This window comes from Genypterus blacodes, unplaced genomic scaffold, assembly GCF_046128005.1.
Source record: "Genypterus blacodes isolate CSIRO-AG114 ecotype Tasmania unplaced genomic scaffold, CSIRO-AGI_Gbla_v1 ptg000054l_1, whole genome shotgun sequence".
NCBI classification, from domain to species: Eukaryota; Metazoa; Chordata; class Actinopteri; order Ophidiiformes; family Ophidiidae; genus Genypterus; species Genypterus blacodes.
The window spans coordinates 2,754,972-2,768,621 of record NW_027466866.1 but is presented as its reverse complement, the minus strand read 5'-3'; the positions used below and the strand labels follow the sequence as shown (position 1 = coordinate 2,768,621).

At 48.0% G+C, this 13,650-nt stretch overlaps 1 protein-coding gene across 1 annotated transcript in view; it reads right to left on the bottom strand.

Annotated features, from left to right (window-relative positions):
* adamts10 (ADAM metallopeptidase with thrombospondin type 1 motif, 10) overlaps positions 1–13,650 on the bottom strand; it is a 36,633-nt gene that overhangs the window by 15,355 nt on the left and 7,628 nt on the right. The window contains exons 3-14 of the mRNA XM_076151414.1: positions 12,340–12,491; positions 12,008–12,217; positions 10,519–10,690; positions 9,899–10,104; positions 8,911–8,994; positions 6,126–6,271; positions 5,053–5,096; positions 4,586–4,691; positions 2,486–2,632; positions 2,203–2,344; positions 1,197–1,304; positions 848–993 (exon numbers count right to left, since the gene is read on the bottom strand). Coding sequence (XP_076007529.1) covers positions 848–993; positions 1,197–1,304; positions 2,203–2,344; positions 2,486–2,632; positions 4,586–4,691; positions 5,053–5,096; positions 6,126–6,271; positions 8,911–8,994; positions 9,899–10,104; positions 10,519–10,690; positions 12,008–12,217; positions 12,340–12,491 — 1,663 coding nt within the window. The remainder of the gene's footprint in view (positions 1–847; positions 994–1,196; positions 1,305–2,202; positions 2,345–2,485; positions 2,633–4,585; positions 4,692–5,052; positions 5,097–6,125; positions 6,272–8,910; positions 8,995–9,898; positions 10,105–10,518; positions 10,691–12,007; positions 12,218–12,339; positions 12,492–13,650) is intronic.

Genomic DNA, 13,650 nt, shown 5'->3' with positions numbered 1-13,650 from the left:
TCACATCTGAGTACAATTTAACACCATTGACCCTCCATCACGTCACCAGACAAACACCAGCTTCTGACCTCCTCCTCCTCCTCCTCATCTGCCCCGTCTGTGTGTTTTCAGTCCGCACATCTGTCTTTTTACCGCTTCGTTTGTCTATCAGACACAGTTCCAAGTTTGGCCCCAGTCTGCCTGATGATGGCGCTGTTATCACGACTTTTACGTTTTGGCCTATAACTTTAGAAGTCGTAGAATCAGAATTCCTTTGTTTTCCGTGGATTCCTTGTATCCAGCTACATAAGCCACGCCCCGTTACGCCTAACTAGTTTTTCCACAATTTTAATTTGGATTAAAAGACAGAATTTCACAAAACAAATGTCTGGACCATGTCAAACAAAAGCTTTATCTTTATTCTTTTGTATTCCCTCCTGTTTCGCTATAATTGGCTGATGAAGTCTTCAAAAGTGCTACATCAAGTCTGAATTCTTTCTATTCTGTTTGTCTACTTCTCAATTCAATCGGTTCAAGATGGGGACTGTGTGTTTCTATTCAGAGATCACAGAGTAATTTGTACTGTAATGAGGCTTTCTGAGTGATTTCATACGCCATAAAGTCTGCGGCCCAGACTGACACAGCTGCACAGGTGCCACTCATAACACTAACGACGGCTGTGTGTGTGTGTGTGTGTGTGTGCGCCCTCGTTAGTGTCATTACTCGCACCTGTGCTCCTCCACCTGCAACCAGGCAAAACTTGGGCGTGATGAGGACTCAAACTGGCCAAAGTAGGAACATATTGGACATGGATGAGTGAAGTCCCAAAGAGGAAGAGGAAGAAGAAGAGGAGGGGGAGGTGCTGTACCTGGGGCTGTCGCAGTGTCTGACGGAGGAGGACACTCCACCTCCACAGGTCCGGCTGCACTCCTCCCAGGGGGACCACAGCCCCCAGCCCCCGTCCACACCCTCCGGACGCGTCCCGTAAGGCACACACATCCTTTTGTAGCACCACTGCAGCACGCACACACACACACACACACACACAGGCATGATACATACTGCATATTGTGTTTTTAATCAAGCGGAAATGTCAAATAATGCTTCAGAACATAAGACCCCCTGTTTAGATCAACACAACCTACTACTTACACTATTTAAACAGTGCAAAACTCTTAAAACTAACACATTTTGTCATGGTTCAACCCGGGATTTACCCCTTTCTCTATGGTGTTGGTCTGGCAGATGGTTCCTTCTGCAGCCGGAATGCTGCTGGTGATGCAGCGGTTGCTCTTGCTCATGCACCACAGTTCGCTGCAGACTTCCTACATTAGTGAGAGAGATAGATAGATAGATAGATAGATAGATAGATAGATAGAGAGAGAGAGAGAGATAGAGAGGCAGGCCGTCAGTGTTTCTATACGAGCACATTATGGAGACAGCAGTGGGCTGACCGGCGGAGCATGAGGCAGACACACTCTTGTTCACCTTCCTCTCTGCTCCCTCTGGTGTAGCAGCGATGGCTAAAACACATGGGGCTGTGTTTTATTGAATACATATGCCCTGACCACATAGCATCGACAATAATGAGTCTATAAAGGAGTCCGCTGTTCCAGATGTCCCTTCGCTCCGCAGATGGCCCCGTAAAGTTGACCACGCAATAAAAGTCCACGCTATTCGCTAAAAGTAGCCGAAAGGTTTTGTCAAGCAAAAAAAAACAAAAAACTTGCTGATGATAATAATAATCAGCAGAGCAAAAATAGAAAGACAGTCGACGTGGTTTCATTTGGATGGACGTCCAAAAATATGTCAACACAGAGGAGAAAGAGAAGGAGAAATATGAATATGAGCTCAACATGAGACCGAGAGCGATAATCTGATCCGTTGTCGGGACGGCGAAAGTGAGAATGCTACGGAAAGTTTCACAACATTGGCGTCAACCGGCCAAATGGGGATATCACTGCGACTGATTCATCGAAGTTTAACAAATAAATCCTAAATGTGTAATCCTACCTGATCCGTTTTGGGCTTCCGCTGTTTTCTCGAACATAAAACTGGATAATAATGGGCTTTTGGAGACAAAATCAGGTCCCCCCCTGATCTAAATCAAAGCTCTGTGTTTGAAGCAACAAGGAGATTTGGGGAAGAGAGTAGGAGAGAGAGGAAGCTGTGGATGAAGGATGAAAGAGGGGAGAGAAGGTGCCGGGTCGAGCGCTCACCCACCCCGTATTTGCACTGTCGGGATTTGACGCCATACTGGAAGCGGCACTGCTCGTCTGCGTCGTAGGCCTGACCCGGCGCCGTGGTGGGGTACACAAACTCCTGCTTGGGGGGGATGTTGTTCAGACACGAGCCCATACCGGAGCTAAATACACAAAGCAGAGGGGTTTAACCGAAATGCAGTTAAATAATCTGAAATAGTCAAAAGAGTCCATCCACAGCTTGAATGTTATGACCAAACCTCTAATTCCCAAATTATTTGTGGTTCTGTCCGTATCTGACTCACTCCAGGAAGCTGGTGATGTAATCGCGGCTACAGGCGGACCAGACGAACGGGTTGGTCTTCATGGTGATGTGGGCGGCCATCAGCTTGGCCGTGTCCTGGCTGCGGGAGCCGCAGGCATTCCCCACGCCGTCATGGTTCATCCCAAACCTAAAGTCCGGAATGACACATTGCAGACGAGTTTGAGGCGGTGTGGACGCTTAAGAGACTCTGCAGCAGGGGTGGGGACAGAAAAATAAAGACTTTTGTCGCACAGCTGTCAGTTCGTGTCAGTTTAATTAAATTTTATTTGTTTTTCATCCTTGTTGAACCCTCTCAGGGGCACAGGGAAACATCATAACAAGAAACGACAGCACGACAGAGACACAGGCCTCTGTGCTAATAAGAAACAAACACATAAATACTGTTAAAAGCTGTTTGGATGCACTATAAAATGTTGTTTATAACCACAATTGAAGCGATAAATTCATTCAAATGTCTTCAACACACCATAACAAAATTGAAAATCAGCATGAATTGACATGTACTTACTCTGAGGAACACACAGAGATTATGCGGTTGTAAATTGATTTCCTCAGGCATGTAAACATCTTAGTTAGATTAAACGTTTTACTGGCGTCTCTGCACTCTCTTTCAAATGCATATTAAAGCACTTAGCAGCAGAAGAAGACGCACACTTCTTGTAGGTCTGTAGCTCAGCTGATTAACACACTCAGGTGATGGAAATGAAAGAAAACAATACGACACCAGCTTTCGAATGTTCTGCAGCTGGAGAATCTGTCTCACACACACACACACACACACACACACACACACACACACACACACACACACACACACACACACACACACACACACACACACATGAATGGATGCAATAATAAAAGCCCAGTCATGTTGTCTAGACAGCCCCAGGATCTGAATACTCGAAAGTTACCTGTGCTCCCCATTAGGGAGGCCGGACCCCGATGGATCAGCCATCTGTCTAAACACCTCGCAGCACTGTTGGAGCGCGTACACACCACAAAAGGGAATCTCAATCACTTCCTAAAAATAACCGGGATGACTGGTTTTCCCTGGAGAAAAACAGATTTCGAGTGTGTAATCTGTGTATGTGATTACAAATACACCAACAGTAACTAAGTGAGGGGAGTGACTGTGTGCCAGAACAATGAGTAAAGGTTTACCGAGTATCTAAGGGATCGGGATACAAAAACAGAGGCATGTTCCAGCCCCGCATGTAACTTCTTCTGCTGGCGTATAAATAGTGCGTGATGAGAGACGCTCTGCAGCCATTAACACGTTCGGCGATGGATGGAAGTGACTCATGGCGCAGGCGATCAAAGAAGCCTCGCCGAGCTGAAGAGACGTAATCTAAGAAGCACCTCTGTGTGAGAGGGGGTCTGCTCTGATATGAGACACCTCGCCGATCCCTGCACACACACACACGTACACGTACACACACACACACACACACACACACGCTCGCTCCATTACGGACGGCAGAGCAGGATCTGGCAGAGAGTTTGGGGGTTTCTTCTCTTCTTCCAGGAGACAACAGAGGGTATTAACTGTTCCTCCGCATGCTGACTGGGTTACAGGGCCAAAGTCTCCACAACATTGTGAAATTAAATCTGTGGCTCTGGAAATCTGTACAAAACGCTTCAACGCGGCACAATGAGTTTTGGTGTCCAAGTCTTTAATCTGGTCAACATCAAACTGAGGATTTGCACAAATGAAAAGTCTGGATTTCCCTTTTTTCTTGTGAAATTCGTCTCAAGAAACTTTAAAGCAATAAGCGACTTTCTCTATTAAAAGAGAAAAGGTCTTGTAAAGAAAGTCATGGGTCTACTAAAACAAATCAATCCACTGCTACTCTCCTTTTCTGTGGCACCGCAGTGCACGCTGAATGACAACGTGCTCTCTTAAGTTAAGGTGCTGTCTCTTTAAGGCTAGCGATGTGCTTAGCTAGTATGTTTAACAGCGTGTGTTCCATATTGACATCAACATTATGATGAAGTAAAGGACCTGTGTGTGTGTGTGTGTGTGTGTGTGTGCGCGTGTGCGTGTGCGTGTGCGTGTGCATGTGCGTGTGTTACCCACGTGTGTCCTATCTCATGGGCGATAGTGAAGGCTGTTGCCAGGCCAATGTCCTCGTTGATGCTGCAGCTCCTCTCTGGCTCACACATTCCTCCAACAGGAGCCAAACCTGTCTCACACAAACACGCACAGCAACACACACACACACACACACACACACACACACACACACACACACACACACACACACACACACACACACACACACACACACACACACACACACACACACACACACACACAGGAACAATAAGCATACACATAGTTAGGTGCGGTCTGCAAGTAAGTAAGTAATGATCCTAACATTTATTCACTGTAATGGGATTAAACACGTGTTCCACTTGAGTGTGTGTGTGTGTGAGTGTGAGGGTGTGTGCATATTGGAAATCATGTGAGAGAGTGAATAATGTGCTATTGGTGCGTGTATGTGTGTGATTATCATATTAAATTATAATGTGAGATGCTCTTACCTAAAGTTCCACAGGGCTTGTTTTTGTAGATACAGATGTCGTACCTACAGACAGGAGGGGAGATGAACCCGTATTAATGCATTAATAGTGACTCTCTCTCTCTCTCACACACACACACACACGCACACACACACACACACACACACATGTGCCTATGGACAGACAGTGGACAGAAGCGATAGCAGACTGATAGTCTTTCAAAACAATGGCAGGAAATTAAGGACGGTCACAGCAGTGTCATCTGTCTGGACCTTTTCCATCCTGCGCTTGATAAACCAAACTGTTCTCACAGAGCCTCCGTCCAAACCACACACACACACACCAACAACCAAACACGACCATTGTCCGTCTGTCCCCAACTCGCTTTAAACTTGTTAACGTCCAGTGTGAAAATAGCCCAGCTGAGCCTGAGTGTCAGCTTATAAAACATTTGGTTGGAAACACTTAGCGGTGTCATTGCGTCTGGGCGGTGTAACTCATTTAGACGCCTCACTGTGCCCGGCCCTGTTACAGACGCAGCAGCAACAGCAGCAGATGACTATGAGCAGACCGTTGCTGCTGTGCTGTTTTGCTGGTGCACATTCCTCAGTCAATAGCATCAGTGTTTTATCTGTTTAATACGCTTCTACCAATGTTGTCTGCTTCTCTTTCTCCCTCGTCCCTTTCACAACGTCTCGCTCTTGAGTTCTCAGGGGCTGCTCTCTTCAACGAATATAAGAAAAAAAAATGTGTATAAATCTGTCAGTGTGTCTCCCTTTCCCCCTCTTCATATCTCTCTTTTATTCACTCGCTCTCCAGATGCTGAGCCGGGCAGAGCAGCTCCAGCTTTCGTCACCCCAGACAGGACAAGATACAGCCCAACTCTCTCGGACTTGGCGTGAATGGAAGCCTATGAGGGGAAGGACTGGGAATGCAAGAATTCAGCTCAGAGTCTGAACTATTTTAACCCTTAGTTGGACAGGAGGAAGCGGACAAAGCACGTTTTCACTTCGTAATTCGCTCGGAGCTGCGGTGGGAACGGAACGGTTGAACTTTGAAGCCAGAGTTAGAATAGAAGGTGAAGGATTCCCGACCTGGTGATTAGCACGGCGGTGTCGTGATGAGCGATCCCGTTGTCTGGGATGGCGTTCCCGTAGCTGCTCCGGTGCTGGATGGATTTCTGCCACTTGCAGAAACTGTCCAGAGACTTCCCAGCATGGTGGTTGATCTCCAGTGTGGGCTGGTTTGAGGGACGAAAAAGAGAAAAGAACAACTTCTGTAACTTGCCAGCAAACGATTCATAAACAATAATCTGTAAACCATTTCTATTTTGGAACAGAGAAAGAAGGAAAGAAATATGTGACGTGTGAGGAAAGTCAGTGCAGAGCTGTAATTTTCAGGATGTTGCAGCGCAGTGAGGGGGGCCTCGATCGCACTATGAGGCCGAGATCATCAAAGGCCAATTTCCTGCTCTGATGATCTAAGACCGCCTGCAACAAACGTTAACAGTCAGACTTTTAGGACCAAAATAACACAATATGACTGCTGCTATAAATTACGACGTGTAGATGATGTATTCCTGCCTCCACGGCTTTTTATTGCTCTTTGTAGTGCTATAATTCACCAGGAACTCCTTGCACAATCTAACGTGCATCAAACTTGATATTGTGCAGCCTATTCCGCAAGTTAACATCGCTGTTGCCACACAGTTGTGGAGAAGAGGAATTCTGGATGTCTACCCAACCCCTCCCTGGCATTGGGACTCCCCCCCTACACACACACACACACACAGACAGAGACAAACAAACAAGAGCTTGAGGAAGCATCTAGGATAGTTCCCAATCAATGTAAACAAGCCCAAGTGACGTCTCAAGTCTTTATTTTTGTGACTTTTGTGACTGAAAACTGACTTAACCCCTCCACATCCATCCAAGTGAGGCTATATGACCAAAATCTGGTTGTCGTGCAGGAGAAAAAAGGCTCTCAAGAAGCCTCGCTGCACCTTATCAAAGCCGCTGATGTGCAGGCTAGGATTAGAGGGAAGGTGCTTTCTAGTATTATGACAGCAAAGAGTTGGGGAGTGCTGCGCCGGCCACAGCTGGCGAGAGCTCGTAACCCAGGAATGCATGTGGTGACATAACTAGCAATTGTCTCATCCCACAGTCCCTCATTCTTGGGCCCCGCTGCAGGCCCGTGTTTCCTTTCCAGGGGCAGCTTGCCGTTTTCAGACCTGGAAACCGACAAACAGAACCGCCTGGGCCAGACTGCCTACGGTCCTGTCCCGACCTCAACCTCAATGGTCCGGGGAGTAAGAATAACAACGCTAATGCTGCCCGCCCGCTAATGATCCCCTCGTTTATTTATTCCTTTCTTTTGCTCTGTCAGATGACGATCAGCTGGGATTGGGGTGAAGCGCGCGGCGGGGGCCCGGTTTCGGGGCGGCTGGATAAAAAGTATGAATCATAAACGTTCCCTAATAAGACGGCGATTTGAGGAAACCGCTAAGCCGCAGCGTAATTCAGCGTGATTCACCCGTCAGGGCTCTATAAGGTCAACGCGAGGACAGAGCGGGCACGTCTCGCCCGCCTCTCTGTCTTCCCGCGCGGCATTAACGGCAGGTTAATACGGTCGGTAACCATGGCGCTGTTTTCGGATGCCGCTGCTCACTGCCGAGGTCGTGCACTTTTCAGTTTTTTACCAAATTTATGAGCTGAACTTCTAACTTTTGCTGTGATGTCAATTCTCAAGTGGATTTTGTATCATTTGAATTCCCGTTACCTCATTCATAACATACAAAAATAACAGCGCGGAAAAAAAAGAGAAATACTGGAGCTGATACGGACCAGATTGTGAGGCTTTACTCAAAGAGCTTTAGTACCTGCGCTGTACTTAGATAGATTAGGATCCACTGGGATAGTTGGATAAACATATTTTGCGTCTCATCTTCAGGACCAGTAATGAAACATTTACTCCATTTGATCAGATTTTCCAATGCACCATTGTGTTATTGGGCATTTGTTGATTTTCTACCAAGTTAAGACTATCAACAGGTGCAATTTGGTCCAGATCAGACCCAAATAGTGCACTTGTTCAGGGTTGATGGAGGTATGCCCTCTCAGCGTCTGGATATATAAATTATAGACGATCTTAATCAACCGTTAACTCAAGTTCAAGCGTCATTTTCCCACAATTCCCTTTCAAATGACTTCAAAGAGAGCAGACAGACGCTGGAGAAAGAGGCAGGTTGATGTTTCCATGTTGTGATAGCGTGTTCATATACTGTGAACGTGTGTTAAAGCCACGTTCAGATGTGAGCCCTTCTGTCTGCTGCCCGCTGAAGCAAAGAGCCAGGTCATCCGATACCTCGCCGTCCTCCTAACGCCCTGTGCTTTAGATCGAGACGCTGATATTCTCTGCACATATATATTTCTAAGCTCTGGATGTGCGTCATAGCGACGGCCTGAGAGGTCACCGTTCATGGCCGGGAACAAGCAGAGCGGTCACAAAGCCGCATCTGTCTGGCAGATACAGACTCCCCTCATTCCACTCACTTTTCCACCATTCCTCACCCATCTCTCTCTCTCTCCGGCTCTCCATCTCAGCCTTACATCCGCCACTCACTGCTTTCATTATGGCCGCCACTCACAGGGACCCACTTACAAACTCGGGCTCCGCTGGGAGTGGTGGAGGAAAGACACTTAAGCCAATAATTTGACACAAACAAGGAGCTCATAGATGCTGGCTGGACGGGTGTTTTTCGTCCAGGCTGGGCAGACAGCGCGTGGAAATGAGGACCAAGCAGATGGAGAGAGAAAGAGAGGGGACAGAGAGGGAACAAGGGATTAGAGAGGAGAGGAGAGGGGATGAAACCGTTCTTACCTGGTCCTCCATGAGCAGGATGAGCCGTGTCACCACTATGTTGACTGCATTCCCCAGGCTAGAATCCTGGAACAGTTTGGCAACCTGACCTCCAGGGAAACAAGAAAAAACCAGTCTTAAAAACAGCTGATACGCCGACAGATTGACCCAAAACTACACAGAGGCCTGAGGCTGAGGCAGAGGACGAGGAAGAGTTTCTGCTCTGGCACATCCATCTGGCTTTGAGACTTTCTATCAATTGCTCGGAACTTTTTCTACCACATTACAGCTTCTGCCTTTTCATTTGGTCCATTGATTGTCCATCTGCGGTTTGGTGTCTAGCAATTTTGTCACGTGAAGCTATAATCAAAGACAAGACAAAGCACGACGGCGAGGAAATTGAGTGCTATAAAATCTGATTACAGTACAAACTACCATCTTTTCGGACCAAATGAAAGCTTGGCAGCAGGTGTGCACAGCTGATTCATACATACATTCAGATCTATAGGACCAGTTGTTACTAAAAGGCCGTAGATCCTGAGCTTCACATGTAAAGACAAGTATGAGTTGACGCAGCAGCGGTAGTAAACACAAAGGAACCACTCATATAGACACACACACACACACTTGTCATTACAGGTGACTGCTGTAATCTGGAGCACTAAAGACACGGCGCTGGTTTGTGCGTCCGGATGCAACCTGCTCTGGAACAATAGCAGCTGGCCAACCTTTCATTAAATGCATTCCAAACGCCTGCATGCGTGTGTGTGTGGTGTGTGTGTGTACGTGTGTGTGTACGTGTGTGTGGGTTTAAGTGATTTACTGTGTGTGGAGTGATCTGCAGGGACAGAAATAGCACCTACGATGATATACAACCTAAGCCTGTCTGCAAGTGAGCCAGTGAGCAAACAGAGTCAAAAATGTCGAAGGAAACAAAAAAACATCTGTGCAAAATGAAATATTTCTCTGTTTTTATGCGCTTGTGTGTCTTTTATCTTGTGAAACTTACAATATTCATGACGGCCAGGATGTACTGCTCGATGTCCCTACGGCCGTGGTAGCCCACCATCATCTTGTCGGCGACCACCAGCGTCTCCACGTAGCGTTCGCGGCTGACCGAGCGTTTCAGGGGCAGCTGGCCGCGGCCCGCGTGGTGCGGCGGCGTCTTCTGCAGGGTCCGCTGCCACCACGACGCGCCCTTCACCGGCTTCTCGTCTGAGGGAGGCCGCAACAGAACAACGCAGAGGAACCCACGCGGACCGTCAGAAAACACACTTATTTGCTTTAATGACACGGTTGAAGGTTCTGATTCTGAAGCAGCACATGTTGGCGTCTCCACACAGCAGGAGAGAAGCAGCAGAAGTTGGATTTTTGAAGGTTTGTCATGGGATGGGATGGTTTTTCTGAGCATATTTGTGCTCTTTTTCAGAAACGCCCTGTAACACATACTGGGTCACACCCATTCACAACTGGGAGCTCCAACTCAACCGCAATCTTCTGCTGCTGGAATCAAACCTCCTCCATTTTTTGGGTGGGCTTCCTGGGCTGAAGCTGCTACCATGCCACTCATGGAGACGTTGACGTTTGTCTAATGAAGGGACCTGAACGCAGCGCGGGGTCAGCTCTTACCGATGACTCCACAGGATTGGTCCATGTACTGGTGGCGGAGCGACGAGCGCTTGTAGACCACATGGGGGCGCCCCTCCGCCCTCTCCCCCGCCTCCATCCGGGTCTGGTTTGATGGTGAGACGACGAGGGGCTCGATCAGGTACTCCTCTCCCCCGGCAACAATCAACCCCTTCTGCAGGACGGAAGAGAGGAAGAGGAATCACGCTCATGGCCTTGGTTTCAGGAAGTTGTAATGCCTTTTTAACATTATTTTTCAGCTGAAATTAGGAGGACAGAAGGGTTCAAATGTCCAAAAAAAGGCTGTTCTTGTGCATCACGTTGCCAGAAAGAGTGTGTAACAGGCAAAACATAAAATCCACAAAGGCAACAACAGTCTCATCTGCCTGTACTCGTCTAAAATGACACATAAGTAAAGATGTGACATCATTACAGACTTAAGATCCTCTTACTGGATCACGACTGGGTTACTGTCTCTGTCTCTTCCTCTGTTGTTACATCTTTGTTTGCTTTCTTTGTAATCCGCCTCCTTCCCCACCTATGGCTCCGGTTGCACACCTGGGGGTCCAAAGTCCAAAGAATCGCTTGTTCCCAGTATTTCACGGTTTTTAAAAGAGTCTCTGTGCGGGCTGGGAACCGGCGCGGGGGCAAATAAACTTAATTCGGTGTGAATTTGCGGATTAAAACGTCTGTAACAACCTCTCATTACAGTATTTGTAGCTTTTAGGGCTCTTTAGTGAGAAGGATGAATATTATTCATTCAACATAAACAAGGACAGAATGGGAGTTCAGTTCTCCAGCTGTTATTACTTCATACTGAGTTCACAATAATCAACTTAGCTACAGTTATCGGCTTTAAGGGGCCGCCAATGTGGAATCTTAATGTATTATATTGTATTATATTATGAGAGCTGGAAAGGTTAAAGTTGTTGCATGGCTTTATATCGTATCTATTAGAGATAATATGTTCAGACGGCTCCATCACTTTTGATCCTCTGCGGGTGAACTGCGGAGCCACCAGGGAGGAGGAGGACACACACACACACACACACACACACACACACTCACACACAAAGGGAGAGCGTGAGAGAGAAAGACGAGAGCGAAAGCCGGGAGCGATACGCTGACACTTCCTTTGATTCCGGCGTGGATCTCTGGGGGTCAGGGCGAGTGTTTCCCTTTAACTCGGCGCGGTGAACTTTCAGTGTATTTAATCTCCTAATAAAGTTAGTGATGCTCCCCTGGACACACAGGCCCGCGCGGTGCTGAGGTTACCCACGCTGCTCTGACCCGCGGTAATTACGTGTGCGGCTTATTAACGCTGGATGAACACATCTAATCCTCAGCTGTGTATACAATTGTTATTGTGCGGCCTGCTGTTTGGAGTGAGGCGAAGCAGGGAAACACCAAACGCTTCTGCCGCGCCGAAATCCACAATACAGCACGATCTGATGTAGAGGTCGGACACGGGAGTTGCGGGTTTGAGTCTCACCAGGCCGTTACAGTTGCTGAGGGCCACTTTGCTGCTGTGCGGTTGGTCTTGGAGGTGGCCTGCGTAGTGGCAGTGGGAGGAGTACGGGTGGCTCCAGGCTAAGCGTCCCCTCCTCCAGTACTCCACCTTGAACTGCCGAGACAGCAGGGTTCCCTGCAGCGTCAGGTTCAGCAGGAAGTTGTTACGCGTTGTGGCCAGTTGGTAGAAAAGCTGCGAAGGGCAACAAAGAGAGAGAGAGAGAGAGAAAGAGAGAGAGCGAGAGAGAGAGAGATGAGTTTGCCAAACCAGACTCAAGAGATATGAACGGAAGCCATGAACAGACTGGATCGTACAGCTTCCGGCGGCTTGTCCTCAGTGCTGCGTCTCCTTCGTCGGTGGCGTTGTGGGTGATGGGACGGCGTTTGTGTGTCCAGCGTCTGTCCATCGGGTCCTACTCTTACTGGGATGGCAATGTCATACTGGCCTATACTGGACAGGAAAGCAGCTGGAGAAGCAGAGAGAGAGAGAGAGAGAGAGAGAGAGAGAGAGAAAGAGAATTATGAGTTCAGAATTCAATTGAAGGTAATTGACTGTAATCAGAAACAGTTGCACATTTGGGAGTTGCTTATTTTTTTCTTTCTTCTTCATTTCGCTAAGTAACCCAATTGGCACAGAGAACCTTGCAGACCCCCCTTTTTCCACACAAGACGGCCGGCTATTGCCATGGTTACGCTGAAACTGTATACTTCCTGTCTCTCCCAGTCTGCGCTGGAGCCTGGTGGAGATTTATTGTCCAAACACACACACAGCTCAAAAACAGCCAACCACAGCTAACTAACAAGGAAAGGTCACGAGCAAATGAGTCCAGATTTCATCAAACCTTTGGCCTGGGTTGGTAGAGAGGCAGCCTCTTCCCACACAAAGTAAACTCCCGGAGATCAGAGTTCCCTGATACAGAGCCGGATAAGTCTGAGCCAGGAAAAACCGCTCTGTAGGCAATGGATGGGTCAGGGTTTTTGAACAAACAAAACAAAGCATAAACTCTATTCCTATCTCCAGCATCGCTCCCGAAAAACGTTGGTAAGAGCTCCCAGCGACTTCCCACAACACATCCTGCTCTCACAGAAACCGCAGCAGAGGAGGCAGGTGGTGGTGGTGGCGGAGGCGGAAAATACAGGAAAGCCTTTTAAAAGCAAACCGGAAAAGCCTCCCAGAGAGAATAAAGAAGAGGGTGTTAATGAAGTAGATGTAACAGGACTCAAAGGGAGACGTTAATGAGACCTCACACGTTTAAACCCCCTCACCCCCACAACTGGGCCTGCGTGGGACCGTGTGCTCAGCCTTCGGACCAAATACAGTCATCCAGCCGCGTTTAGCCACATTTAGAAGTCGTAAACGGAACGGAAGCCCTTTCAGAAGTGCGGCTCTGAATCTCCGTGGGAACTATGTGGAGGAGCGGCGAGTCTCCACACCTCGAGGTTAACGTCTTTGCGGACGCGGTGGAAGCGGTTGTGCGATACGGCGGCGAGGCCTGGATAGTGACAATAACACGTTGAGAGAGGTTGCGGCTGGGCGGCTGTGATACCGGGAGGTTGAGAGTGTTGAGGGGAGAAGGGGGGTGTGTGGGGGAGTGTGTGAGAGAGAGAGAGAGACGTCTGGAAGTC